Source organism: Babylonia areolata, chromosome 8 (assembly GCF_041734735.1).
Source record: "Babylonia areolata isolate BAREFJ2019XMU chromosome 8, ASM4173473v1, whole genome shotgun sequence".
Lineage (NCBI taxonomy): Eukaryota > Metazoa > Mollusca > Gastropoda > Neogastropoda > Buccinidae > Babylonia > Babylonia areolata.
Genome location: NC_134883.1, coordinates 49,431,901 through 49,447,325, shown reverse-complemented (window position 1 = coordinate 49,447,325; position 15,425 = coordinate 49,431,901). Strand labels below are relative to the sequence as shown.

Sequence of the window (15,425 nt, the reverse complement as noted above, 5' to 3'; positions counted from 1 at the left end):
ACCACACCCAGCGATGCCAGCCCCTGTCAAAGGTTTGTAGGAACAATCAGGAAATTTGGCAGGAACGTTTTGAATTTGGTAGGAATACACGAAACTCCCGAGCCACATCAGCAAACATACATTTTATCTACAAGGCATACAAACACTTGGGGCCTACCTGAAACACGGCGTAACTGCTACGATTAAACTGACTGGTCCACTCTACGCTGTTTCAATGGAAACATGCAAGCGATTAGCTGAGCATCGACGGACGCAATAGCCAAGTGGTTAAAGCGTTGGACTGTCAATCTGAGGGTCCCGGGTTTGAATCACGGTGACAGCGCCTGGTGGGTAAAGGGTGGAGATTTTTACGATCTCCCAGGTCAACATATGTGCAGACCTGCTAGTGCCTGAACCCCCTTCGTGTGTATATGCAAGCAGAAGATCAAATACGCACGTTAGATCCTGTAATCCATGTTAGCGTTCGGTGGGTTATGGAAACAAGAACATACCCAGCATGCACACCCCCGAAAACGGAGTATGGCTGCCTACATGGCAGGGTAAAAACGGTCATACACGTAAAAGCCCACTCGTGTGCATACGAGTGAACGCAGAAGAAGAAGCTGAGCATCATCACGTGAGACCAAGGTTAGTAGCGACTACCCTGGCCTCGTGATTGAAAAGTCTACAGAATCTGGGTAATGTCATGACAGGAAAGCATGTGACCATGCTATGTAGTTGAAAAATGAACTCATCAGAACAATTTTGACGTTGGCGTGACGTCGAAAAACAAACTGCAATCGAGTGTAACAAAATACGGCGAAATTGTAACAGTTGGCGTCTCTGGCAGTACCATACAATACCATACAACACACACACACACTGTGGGTCACTACACGGGTCAGTGTGGAGTGATGGCCTACAGGTAACGCGTCTGCCTAGGAAGCGAGAGATTCTGAGCGCGCTGGTTCGAATCACGGCTCAGCCGCCGATATTTTCTCCCCCTCCACTAGACCTTGAGTGGTGGTCTGGACGTTAGTCATTCGGATGAGACGATAAACCGAGGTCCCGTGTGCAGCATGCACTTAGCGCACGTAAAAAAACCCACGGCAATAAAAGGGTTGTTCCTGGCAAAATTCTGTAGAAAAACCCACTTCGATAGGAAAAACAAATAAAACTGCATGCAGGAAAAAATACAAAAAAATGGGTGGCGCTGTAGTGTAGCGACGCGCTCTCCCTGGGGAGAGCAGCCCGAATTTCACACAGAGAAATCTGTTGTGATAAAAAGAAATACAAATACAAATACAAATACCTGTAGATGGCGTCCATGGTGTCCAGGGACCACATGCGCAGGGACCCGTCCAGGGAGGTGGTGAGGATGAGGGTGGAGTTGTGGGGGTGGACCAGCAGGTTGGTCACTGCCCGCGAGTGGCCGCGAAAAGTGTGAACCAGGCCCCCGGTCAGACTCCACACCTTCACTGAGCACACAGGACAACATAGTGATGATGATGATGTTGATGATGACGAAGAAGACGATGATGATGATGATGATGATGATGATAATGTTGATGATAATGATGATGATGATAATGATAATGATGATGAAGACGATGATGATGATGATAATGATGATGATGATGATGATGATGATGATGATGATAATAATGATGATGATGATTATAATGATGATAATGATGATGATGATAATGATGATGATGATAATGATGATGATGATAATGATGATGATGATGATGATGATGATGATAATGATGATGATGATGATGATGATAATGATGATGATGATGATGATGATAATGAAGACGATGAAAACGAGTGGCTGTGGAACGTGTGAACCAGGCCCCCCTGTCAGGCTCCATTTCTTCACTGAGCACACAGGATGTTAAGAATAATAGTAATCATCATCATCATCATCATCATCATCATCACACAGATGAGAATTAAAAACAAAGAAAAAAAAAATCAGTGGTCACAAAACAATACAGCACAGCACAGCACAGCACAGCACAGCACAGCACAATATGATTTGACGCAACATAATGCAACACAATACAACATAGTTCAATAAAGGCAACACAATACAGAAGAACACAATACAATAAAATTCAACACAGCACAAGAACACAGCACAACTCAACACAACACAGCACAGCACAGCACAGCACAGCACAGCACAGCTCAACACAGTAAAGCTCAGCACAGAACAACACAACACAGCACAGCACAGCACAGCACAGCACAGCACAGCACAGCACAGTACAATGCCTTCAGTGTCAAGGGACGAAGTCACCAACACTTTGGCTGCGATGGAGTAGCGACATCCAGTGATGGATACAGGACAACACAGCATAGCATAGCACAGCACAATACAACTCAACACAGCACAGCTCAACACAGCACAGTACAGCACAGCACAGCTCAGCACACTACAATGCCTTCAGTGTCAAGGGACGAAGTCACCAACACTTTGGCTGCGATGGAGTAGCGACATCCAGTGATGGATACAGGACAACACAGCATAGCACAGCACAGCACAGAATAACTCAACACAGCACAGCTCAACACAGCACAGCACAGTACAACACAGCACAGCTCAACACACTACAATACCTTCAGTGTCAAGGGACGAAGTCACCAGCACTTTGGCAGCGATGGAGTAGCGACATCCAGTGATGGACAGGGTGTGGGCCCTGTGAGACAGACATAGAGACATCACCCAGCATTATCACTGCTATCATCATCATCATCATCATTATCACTGTTATCATCATCATCATCATCACTGTTATCATCATCATCATCACTGTTATCATCATCATCATCATCATCACCATTATCACCCATCATTATCACTGCTATCAATAATCATCATCATCATTATCACTGTTATCATCATCATCATCATTATCACATCATCATCATCATCACTGTTATCATCATCATCACCCATCATTATCACTGCTATCATCATCACCATCATCATCACCCATCATTATCACTGTTATCATCATCATCATTATCACTGTTATCATCATCATCATCATCATTATTATCATTATTGTTATGATTGTCATCATCATCATCATTTTTGTCATCATTATAACAACAACAATAATAATCAAAATCATAGTAGGAGCAGTTGTAGCAGTAGTTGTAGTAGTAGAAGTAGTTGTAGTAGTAGCAATAATAAGGAGAACATGAAAAAGAAATGCACTTACATTGATTCAGTCAGATGAAAGTAAAAAAACAAAACAAAACAAAACAAAAAGATAATAGACAAAACAAACACATAAACGTACATAGAAAATCGTTTTAAAATATTATTTTCAAACCCACCTAAAGACCAGAACAGGGGGGAAAGAAGGTAAATGCTAACAGAGAAAAAACAAAAAGCAACAAAAAAACATAGATATATATGGGTGTCACTGTAATGCAACCACACACTATTCTCAGGTGGAGCAGACTGAATTTCATGCAGAGAAAAATCTGCTGTGAAGAAGAGAACCGTAAAGTTTGGTCTATAAACCACGACTTTTTACTCCAGCTTCAACCTCTGCGGCCTATACAATGATGCAGCTTATTTGAGGATTTTAATGATCCCGGGAGTGTCACATTCTCGTCTATTCTTAGCTGCCCTTCAACTCACCAAAATCATGATTTCTGTCCATGAATTTTTGGATGAGCTTCAGGATAGTGTGCTAACTGTTCACGTTTTATAAATCAAATCCGCACACATTAAAGCCTTCAGATCAGCATTCAGTTCTACTCTGCTCAAGCGTACACCCTCATCATGCCAAAAATGTGACGTTATGCCTATGATGCAGCCTTCAAATTGAAAGCGATCAACCTAGCAGACAACAGTGCAAGCGACAAACCAGCAGCGACCTCCACCTTCATGTTCATGAAGTGAAAGCGAGGCTAAGTCAGTGACAAGATGGCGGAGGAAGCTGTGCTGGTTCTCTTCAACTCGGACACTGAAGACAAAGATTTCAGTGGATTCAGTGAGCAGGATGACGCTGAATAAATGGGACTAGCCCTAAATTATGGATCTTGTTTTTGTTGTGTTTTGTTGTTTTTTTGTCGGTTTTTTTTGTGGCACTAGCAGTATTTTTGCTTGCTTTTCTTTGTGTTGTTCCCGCTTGTGTTTATTTCATAACCTACAGTATTGACAGCTTTTCTTAGTATCAGTATGTGTTCCGGTACCGGAAATAAGTACGTCTTATAAGCCAGTGCAGCCTATGTATGTATAAAGTTCATTTTTTTCCAAAATTTAGTGGGTGCGGCTTATATACCAGTGCACTCAATAGACCAAACTTTACGGTGATACAATAGAATTAATACAGTTTTTTTTTAAAGTACATAACAGTACAATACAATACAATGCAAGACAGTCGTGATTATCTCACCTGTTGAACTTGAAGAGCTCCTTCCCCTCCAGGTTGTAGACGTGCAGGTCAGTGTCCGAACAGCAGTACAGGTGTTCCAGGTTGTAATCCAGCTCCACCTTCTTCACCCAGCTTCCCCCCACGTTGGGCAGCTCATACCTGCCACACAGACACCAACCCCTGTCAAAGCGTTTGTGGGAGTTTCAGTTCCAGTTTTCAGTTTCTCAAGGAGGCGTCACTGCGTTGTGCCAAATCCACATCCGCTACACCACATCTGCTCGGCAGATGCCCGACCAGCAGCATAACCCAACGCGCTAAATCAGGCCTTTAGTGCGTGCATGTATATTTGTGTGCCTGTCAGGATTTCTTCTGCAGAATTCTGCCATCGGTCAACACTTGTGTTGCCATGGGTTCTTCTTCAGTGCGCCAGGTGCGTGCTGCACCTGGTACCTCGGTTCATCGTCTCATCAGAATGACTAGACGCTCAGTTTGATTTTCTGGTCAAACTTGGAGGAGAGTGGGATTCTTCTCCTCTTCTTCTTCTTCTGCGTTCGTGGGCTGCAACTCCCACGTTGTTTGTAAAAACAAAAGCTCCACTTACTTGAGAGTCAGCTGATAGTTGGCCAGAGGTTTCAGCTCAGTGATGACTTTGCTGGCTGCCTGGTGAAAGCGGTACACCTGTCAACACACAGGTATCACATCTGATGATCAAACACAGAGGAAGAGGCCAATGGATCCTGGTGGCCTTGCTGAATTATGGAGGGAGTGCAGGCCCGCTTTTGCGGTGGACTTTTTCATCGCTTGCAGAGCCAGAAGTAGGTCATGTGATGACATGGGCTGCCCACCACCCTCTCCACCTCTATCTCTCTCTCCCTCTCTCTTTCTCGCCAAGATTCACTCACATTACTGGTATATGATAATACCTACCACCACCACCTCATAACCCCCCACCCACCCACCCACACACACACTCTCTCTTTCTCTCTCTCTCACAGCAAGATTCACTCGCATAACTGGTATATGATAATACCTACCTCCACCACCTCATACCACCCCCCCCCACACACACACTCTCTCTCTCTCTCTCTCTCTCTCAGCAAGATTCACTTGTGTAACTGGTATATGAGCGCTCCCTTCACCTAGGAGCATCTGAATAAAAAAAATAAACAACCACATTTGTTTGCACAGATCCTTAAACTCTGCAAGCATGATGGTGTCACAACAGTTTTAACCCTTCGATCACTGAACCTTTGTGGAACGACATCAGGATCAGGGGTGGCACGAGTCTGACAGGCAGAAACGACTTTTTGTGTGCTTGTCAACGGTGCAGCTGATTGTACTGATCAAAAAGTAATGCCATCTCAAAGCGGAAGAGGTCCTGATCACAGAGTGGTGATGGACATCCTGACCTGAAAGCTCTTGTCTTTTCTCCGTGAGGTGACAGCACTTCACTGATGAGATTTTTTGACTCACTTGTGTAAACAAAGTGAGTCTATGTTTTAACCCGGTGTTTGGTTGTCTGTGTGTGTGTGTGTGTGTGTGTGTGTGTCCGTGGTAAACTTTAACATTGACATTTTCTCTGCAAATGCTTTGTCAGTTGACACCAACTTAGACATAAAAATAGGAAAAATTCAGTTCTTTCCAGTCATCTTGTTTAAAACAATATTGCACCTCTGGGATGGGCACCAAAAAATAAACAATGAAGCCTAATTATATGCAAACTGCATTTACTGTTATATTTATATTTTTTGTATTCTCTAAACTTGGCACTTTGATCTGATATTCTGACCAAACAACAAGAGCAGTCATTATCATTTTTGGTTCAAACAGGAACTTCTTTTGCAAAGCATGGAAGTTTTATTTATTTTGCAAACGTTTTGGTGCAGATAGTAAAGAAGGGAAATTACTCTGTAATTAATGCTAGGGGACTTAATTGCTTTAAACTGATCTTTCTCATCTTAAACATTACATTTTGAAATTATACTCAATATATAAAAAGCTTGGATTTTTTTAAAAATGTAACACAAGTGAGTCTTGAAGGCCTTGCCTCTTGTTTTTTTTCCTTTACAACCATGTTTCCATGCTGAGTACTTGTCTACGTTATGATGATGCACCTGGCCAAATTCCTTGAATCTGAGATAATAAAGTCTTTCTTTCTCTTACCTTATCTTATTCTGTTCAGTTTCTTAAGGAGGCATGTATATATCCACGTCTGCTAGGCAGATGTCTCAGAGTTGCATAACTCAAGGCAGTAGTCAGGATTTGAGTGCATGCATTTTTTTTTTTTTTTTTTGGTACCTATCAGAGTGAATTTCTTCTACAGAATTTTGCCAGTAGGCAACATTTTTTGTTTGTTTTTTGTTGTTGTTTTTTTGCTGCCCCATCATCTGCACCGTTTCAGTGGCATTACTCCCACGCCGCTCATTTAGATTCCCCCATACACGGCCACACCCGGGTTCGTCCGTCGCAGTTCCAGTGTTGGCAGTCCACAGGGAACCATCATATTGTCGCCATGGGTTCTTTTCCAGTGCGCTGAGTGTGTGCCGCACACGGGACCTCAGTTTACGGCCTCATCCGAATGACAAGACCCTCGGTTTGAGTTTTCAAACAAACTTGGGAGAGAGGGCGAGAGCAGGATTGGAACCCAGACCCTGAAAGACACAGACGGAGACTCCGAGCAACGCACCTTGATTCCTCCTACACCCCCCGTGATCAGTTCGTCTCTGATGGGGTTGAACAGCATGAAGAGAACGGAGCGAAGGTCGGCACTGACAGAGCATGTCTCACAGAAATCACGGTTCAGCACCTGCATCAAAAAAAAGATATATATGCTATGCTATGGATACTTATACAGCACCTATCCTCGGTTGGAGACCAAGCTCATAACACCATAATACTAAATTCTCTTCAATTAACAATGACCTTAATTCACCAGCATCCATTTTGAACGTACTGTTCTCAATTGTCATTCTTTCCATTAAGGCCAGACACGGTAGTACAAAAACGTATGAAATAAACTTGAAGTTTATGGCTTTCTGCGACATGGTATGCAAAGATATTGGACTAAACATGTCTAAAAAGGTCATTTTGTGCAATTTGTCATGACAGTTTCCATGGAAACGAATCCAAAATGGCCGACAAACAAAAAAAAATTAAAAGCTTAGAACTTTGGTACCTTTATAGATATGTTATTTCTGTTTATTTTATTTGATTTATTTGTATTTGTTCTTTATTGTAGTGCAGTGGTATTTTGGAATTTGAATAAATACATTATTATTTTTTTGTTGAAATGTGTATAAATTCCTTGACATCATTTTTTTTCAAATGAGTGTATATTCATTCTTTTACTAGTACTAATACAAACCACCACACTATAATAAAGATGAATACATAAAGAAAGAAAGTACTAAGTTTGAACATGCTATCTTTTAAATTTTTTGAGCATTAGCATTTTGAAAAATGGTATTACAAGGACAAAACACAAAACTGAGAAAACAGGAAAAGAAAGAGATGTGCTTGTACTCACAAGAAATCACACATGTTGATGCTGTTTGAAGCTTTATTTAAGTGAATATAGTACCCAGGTGAAACGGACTATAAAGATTAGATGTTGAAGAAGCAACTTATGCGAAAAAACGAATATTTTTCTTTCCATTAATATAAAACAAAAGCAAAACGATGCAAACAACATGCAAATGAAGTACTCTTTGTCATAGAGCCACATATTTCTGCTTTCCAACACAGGTGTGAGACATGACATTAACGCAGAAATCAACAGCACTTATAGATGTAAAATTTTACGCATACTTTTTGACTCACTTGTGTAAACAAAGTGAGTCTATGTTTTAACCCGGTGTTCGGTTGTCTGTGTGTGTGTGTGTGTGTCCGTGGTAAACTTTAACATTGACATTTTCTCTGCAAATACTTTGTCAGTTGACACCAAATTAGGCACAAAAAATAGGAAAAATTCAGTTCTTTCCAGTCATCTTGTTTAAAACAATATTGCACCTATAGGATGGGCACAAAAAAAACCCCAAAAAAATGAAGCCTAATTATATGCAAACTGCATTTACTGTTATATTTATATTTTTTGTATTCTCTAAACTTGGCATTTTGATCTGATATTCTGACCCAACAACAAGAGCAGTCATTATTATCATTTTTTGTTCAAACAGGATTTTCTTTTGCTAAGCATGGAAGTTTTATTTATTTTGCAAACGTTTTGGTGCAGATAGTAAAAAAGGGAAATTACTCTGTAATTAACGCTAGGGGACTTAATTTGCTTTAAACTGATCTTTCTCATCTTAAACATTGCATTTTGAAATTATACTCAATACGTAAAAAGTGTATCACAAGTGAGTCTTGAAGGCCTTGCCTCTCTTGTCACTTTTGCACTGCTCTTCTGGAACCTTCTGAACCATCCTAACTCCTGTTCTCTCACTTCGTTGTGATGCTGTTTGGCATGCATCGCAGCTGCTGCTGGTACACACCTGGTTCTGATTGTTTTTTTCTTAATGCGTGTGGAGTCTCCAATATCATGATTATAATACTAAAAACAATGACGGGCGCCATAGCCGAATGGTTAAAGTGTTGGACTTTCGATCTGAGGGTCCCGGGTTCGAATCACGGTGACGGCGCCTGGTGGGTAAAGGGTGGAGATTTTTATGATCTCCCAGGTCAACATAATGTGCAGACCTGCTAGTGCCTGAACCCCCTTTGTGTGCATACGCAAGCAGCAGATCAAATACGCACGTTAAAGATCCTGTAATCCATGTCAGCATTTGGTGGGTTATGGAAACAAGAACATACCCAGCATGCACACCCCCGAAAGCGGAGTATGGCTGCCTACATGGCGGGGTAAAAACGGTCATACACGTAAAAAGCCCACTCACGTATATACGAGTGAACGTGGGAGTTGAAGCCCACGAACGCAGAAGAAGAAGAAGATACTAAAAACAATGACATAAAATTTACTAATGCGACTGCTCTCTGTCTTTTTGTGTCTGTCATTCTGTGTCTAATCCTTTTCTTTTTTCAGTGCGCAACCCCCACCCCCCCACCCCCCCCCCTTCCCATTTTTTTCTTCTTCTTTTTCCAATGCTATACTGCATACTTGCACTATGTAATTTAATTTGAATATGAAAAAAAAAAGATATAAAAAAACAACAACCCCAAACTGACCAACCAACAACAAAACAAAAACAAGCATCTGTCTATCGTTGACATTTGCCGTACCCTGAGCGAGAAATCCTTCCACAATGCAAAGTAGCAGTTGTACTTGCGAGCATACACCAGATACGTTATGAGTCGGTACTCATATTTTGGGTAGGACAAGCTTCTTGTGACTGCAAAACAACAACAATAACAGTGTGTATAATTCATGAATAATATCATTATTCATTTCCACTTTCTTAGAGTAGTGGAACAATGGAAAGGGATGGGGAGTGGGGGGGGGGGGGGGGGTAGAGGCGTTTGTATGAAGTTCATATTTTACAAGAAACTGTCAACATTTGTATGCATTTTTGCACGGCAACACATTTATTACATTTAACTCTGCCTCTTGCTTTCTCTATACACACAAACACACACACACACATTCTCATACACACACATACATTCTCTCTCTCTCACACACACACACCCAGCATATGCCCTCATACACTTGTACACCCATTCATATGCAAACACAAAAAAACTCTTGAACTGAATTGTGTTGTACTGTATGTGTTTTGAGGGGTTGCTTTTTTTTTCTTTTTTTTCTTCTTTGCACAACAGAATTCTCTGAGTAAATTTCAGGCTGCTCTCCCCTGGGAGAGTTCATCACCACCGGCTGCTCTCCCCAGGGAGAGTTCATCACCACAGGCTGCTCTCCCCTGGGAGAGTTCATCACCACCGGCTGCTCTCCTCTGGGAGAGTTCATCACCACCAGCTGCTCTCCCCAGGGAGATTTCATCACCACCGGCTGCTCTCCCCAGGGAGAGTTCATCACCACAGGCTGCTCTCCCCTGGGAGAGTTCATCACCACCGGCTGCTCTCCCCAGGGAGAGTTCATCACCACAGGCTGCTCTCCCCTGGGAGAGTTCATCACCACCAGCTGCTCTCCCCAGGGAGATTTCATCACCACAGGCTGCTCTCCCCAGGGAGAGTTCATCACCACAGGCTGCTCTCCCCTGGGAGAGTTCATCACCACCGGCTGCTCTCCCCAGGGAGAGTTCATCACCACAGGCTGCTCTCCCCTGGGAGAGTTCATCACCACCAGCTGCTCTCCCTGGGGAGAATTCATCACCACAGGCTGCTCTCCCCTGGGAGAGTTCATCACCACCGGCTGCTCTCCCCAGAGAGAGTTCATCACCACCGGCTGCTCTCCCCAGGGAGAGTTCATCACCACAGGCTGCTCTCCCCAGGGAGACTTCATCACCACCGGCTGCTCTCCTCAGGGAGATTTCATCACCACAGGCTGCTCTCCCCAGGGAGATTTCATCACCACAGGCTGCTCTCCTCTGGGAGAGTTCATCACCACCAGCTGCTCTCCCCAGGGAGATTTCATCACCACAGGCTGCTCTCCTCTGGGAGAGTTCATCACCACCAGCTGCTCTCCCCAGGGAGATTTCATCACCACAGGCTGCTCTCCCCTGGGAGAGTTCATCACCACCAGCTGCTCTCCCTGGGGAGAATTCATCACCACAGGCTGCTCTCCCCAGGGAGAGTTCATCACCACAGGCTGCTCTCCCCTGGGAGAGTTCATCACCACCGGCTGCTCTCCCCAGGGAGAGTTCATCACCACAGGCTGCTCTCCCCTGGGAGAGTTCATCACCACTGTATAGCACCACCCTTTTTTTTTTTTTGTCTTTTTTTTTCCTTCCTGTCTACATATGTATTTGTTTAAGAATAAAAGCAGATTTTTCAACAGAATTTTTGCCAGGAGCAACTCTTTTGTTGCCATGGATGGGTTCTTTCTTTCATGCATGCTAAGCGCATGCTCTCTTCTTGTCATGGGTTCTTTTCATGTGCACTCGCTAGGAGCATGGTGCATCCGAATGACTAGCACCCTGACCACTACCCCAGATCCACTGGAGGGGGCAAGTAAAAAAAAAAAAAATCCCAGTCTGTATATGGCACTCCAACACATGGATACTCACTTCCTAGTTGGGTTCATAATCGTTAGGCCACCGATAAAAAAAATCCCAGTCTGTATATGGCACTCCAACACATGGATACTCACTTCCCAGTTGGGTTCATAATCGTTAGGCCACCGCTCAATATCTCTGGATTGCTCTCTCTGTGTCTCTGCTTATCACCTCCCTCACCCTCCATCCCCATTCTGGTCTGTGGTGTGGCGTGTGTTGTGTGTGTGTGTGTGTGTGTGTGTGTGTGTGTGTGTGTGTGTGTGTATGTGAGAGAGAGAGTGTGTGTGTGTTTAATTTTTTCCCCTCTCTTATTTATTTCTATCAACACCATGCTTTGATTTTTTTTTGATTTTTTTTTTTTTGCAAATGTGTAGTGTAGACCCTATTCAGGGTGGGGACTGGATGTAAAAAAAAATCAACCCAGTGCTTATCTTGTCTTCCTGGAATAAAGAATTTGGTCTCTTTTTGTCTCATCTCTCCATTCTTTCCCTTACTCATTAAAGGGACGCCTGTTAACGCAAGAGCTTGCAAACACACTGAGAATCAGTACACCACCCATACCTCCATAAAACCTGCAAACACACTGAGAATCAGTACACCACCCATACCTCCATAAAACCTGCAAACACACTGAGAATCAGTACACCACCTGTACCTCCATAAAACCTGCAAACACACTGAGAATCAGTACACCACCTGTACCTCCATAAAACCTACAAACACACTGAGAATCAGTACACCACCTGTACCTCCATAAAACCTGCAAACACACTGAGAATCAGTACACCACCCATACCTCCATAAAACCTGCAAACACACTGAGAATCAGTACACCACCTGTACCTCCATAAAACCTGCAAACACACTGAGAATCAGTACACCACCTGTACCTCCATAAAACCTACAAACACACTGAGAATCAGTACACCACCTATACCTCCATAAAACCTGCAAACACACTGAGAATCAGTACACCACCCGTACATCCATAAAACCTGCAAACACACTGAGAATCAGTACACCACCCATACCTACATAAAACCTGCAAACATACTGAGAATCAGTACACCACCCATACCTCCATAAAACCTGCAAACACACTGAGAATCAGTACACCACCCATACCTCCATAAAACCTGCAAACATACTGAGAATCAGTACACCACCCATACCTACATAAAACCTACAAACACACTGAGAATCAGTTCACCACCTATACCTCCATAAAACCTACAAACACACTGAGAATCAGTACACCACCCATACCTCCATAAAACCTGCAAACACACTGAGAATCAGTACACCACCCATACCTCCATAAAACCTGCAAACACACTGAGAATCAGTACACCACCCATACCTCCATAAAACCTGCAAACACACTGAGAATCAGTACACCACCCATACCTCCATAAAACCTGCAAACACACTGAGAATCAATACACCACCCATACCTCCATAAAACCTGCAAACACACTGAGAATCAATACACCACCCATACCTCCATAAAACCTGCAAACACACTGAGAATCAGTACACCACCCATACCTCCATAAAACCTGCAAACACACTGAGAATCAATACACCACCCATACCTCCATAAAACCTACAAACACACTGAGAATCAGTACACCACCCATACCTCCATAAAACCTGCAAACACACTGAGAATCAGTACACCACCCGTACATCCATAAAACCTGCAAACACACTGAGAATCAATACACCACCCATACCTCCATAAAACCTGCAAACACACTGAGAATCAGTACACCACCCATACCTCCATAAAACCTGCAAACACACTGAGAATCAGTACACCACCCATACCTCCATAAAACCTGCAAACAACACGCCGTCAACTTGCAGTAACAGAACACTTACTTCTGTTATCCACGGCGTCACGTTTCCAGCTGACAATGCCTTTGGAGTCCAGTAGAACAAACTGTCTCATCCTCCCATTGTACGTCACTATCACACACACACAAAAAAAAATGAATAAGTAAATAAGAAAATAAATAAATTGTCTATACATGAATTCAGATGACAGACTATGTAGTATGTGCTGTGCTCAACTGAGTTTCTGTGTGTGTGTGTGTGATTATGTGAGTGTGTGTGTGTGTGTGTGTGTGTAAGAGAAGGAGAGACAGCGAGATAGTGACAACACAAGACTGATATATATATATATATAGTGAGAGAGAACAAACGAACGAACAAACGAATCTTTATTGTTTATAGATACACTGATCCCTAAACAAGGGTGAGCAAAGCCCATGGAGAAAAACATCGTGAAAGGAGAAACGAAATCAGAAATATATAATCATGAAACACAGAGAAAATTTCATGAATCATAAACACTTAATTTTCACACATCGCTAAGTTTCTGGCATATATTCGAAGGCAATCACAGACACAAGCACTCATGTACACACACAATCCCCCACACCCCCTTCCCCACACACATACACACAGTGCTTATCCATGTAACTGCATGGATCAGCCAAGTCCTCCCTCGTCTTAATCACTATCGCACTGGTTATACATGTGCGTTGTGTACAGATATTTGTGTATTTGTTAGGCCATAGCCAACAATATCTTCTCTCGAATCGGCCTCTTCTCCCATACGAGGACACACACCGACAGATAAGCCTGCCTGCCTACTCGTCCGTCGGTCCGACGGGAGACTCCATTACATTAGCCAACAATAACTTATGGTTTTATTCCCTTAAGAGACTATCTCTGCAAATCTACACGGACTTTTAAAGCTTCAGAAATAAACCTAGCCAGTTCAAGTTTGTGTTCTGATGAGAATAATGTTGCAATACTCATACTAGTAGGTCATATTGGAGTTTAGTCTGTGAACAAATGGGATGAATTTCTAAGGTTTTTATATTTTGACACACTAAGATAAAAATGCACCTCATCTTCTATTTTGTTATCACAAAAAGGATATTTATTACAATCAGGATCATTTACGCCACATCTAAATCTTACAAGACAGTCCCGTAGTCTTTTGTTTTTGATTTGGAAGAGGTATGGCTCAAGCTGCACATTTTGTTTAAAGATTCTGTAGGTGGAAAATCTGTTGCTCTCCAACAGTGTACATGCATAAACAGTGTGCGTGCGTGCGTGCGTGTGTGTGTGCATTCAAGTGTACAAATGTACATGTGTGTGTGAATATAGACATGTGAGTCCATTTTTCCTCTCTTTACTGAAAGCTTAAATCATACACCTTCAAAAGAAAAAAAACTGCTGTATGCACACACATAAATATGCAATAAGTATGACAGAAAAAGAACAATAACAATAATAATATCAGATTGATGCTCACAACTTCCAAAGACCTCATGGCATTCATGATAAAAGTTATCGTATATACGAACACATGCGTTCAAGTACACCATACTGTACATAAAAAAAAAGTCCAGTGCACACACAAAAATGAAAGCCCACAGGCACACACACACACACACACACACACACACACACACACGGTCAACAGAAGTTCAAACATGCACATTACCTCCCATGATATCCGTGTCTTTTTTCCCGTGTTCATAAGCGTCCCTGGGCTGAATCCCAAACGGAATGTTGGTGAAATGGTCAGACACTCTGCTGTAGGACCCATCACCCTCCGACGACCCACCAGAAGAAATGGACGACCTCTGACCCTTGCTGCCGTTCCGATCCATTTTGCTCAGGCTCTTTTTGATCTCCTCAAACACGGGATCAAAGGCATCATCCTCAATGTCAGAGCCTCCGGTCTCTTCATCCGAGTGTTTGCTGCTGCGGTCGGAGAGATTCAGACTGCCAGCATTTTCCATGTCGTCGTCGTAACGATCGTGGCTCGGGCAGAAGCGAGGTGTGTCAAAGTCGTCTTTGTCGTTCCCTGTCTGCTGGGTTGACTGCGTGTTGG

At 42.9% G+C, this 15,425-nt stretch overlaps 1 protein-coding gene across 4 annotated transcripts in view; it reads right to left on the bottom strand.

The window, feature by feature from the left end:
* Positions 1-15,425, bottom strand: part of LOC143284909 (uncharacterized) — a 140,596-nt gene that overhangs the window by 122,486 nt on the left and 2,685 nt on the right. For all 4 annotated transcript variants that reach the window (XM_076592048.1, XM_076592049.1, XM_076592050.1 and 1 more), the window contains exons 2-9: positions 15,033-15,425; positions 13,394-13,480; positions 9,618-9,727; positions 7,069-7,188; positions 4,984-5,060; positions 4,404-4,541; positions 2,608-2,687; positions 1,292-1,457 (exon numbers count right to left, since the gene is read on the bottom strand). The exon at positions 15,033-15,425 is cut by the window's right edge and continues 94 nt beyond it. In XM_076592048.1, the coding sequence (XP_076448163.1) occupies positions 1,292-1,457; positions 2,608-2,687; positions 4,404-4,541; positions 4,984-5,060; positions 7,069-7,188; positions 9,618-9,727; positions 13,394-13,480; positions 15,033-15,425 (1,171 nt within the window). The remainder of the gene's footprint in view (positions 1-1,291; positions 1,458-2,607; positions 2,688-4,403; positions 4,542-4,983; positions 5,061-7,068; positions 7,189-9,617; positions 9,728-13,393; positions 13,481-15,032) is intronic.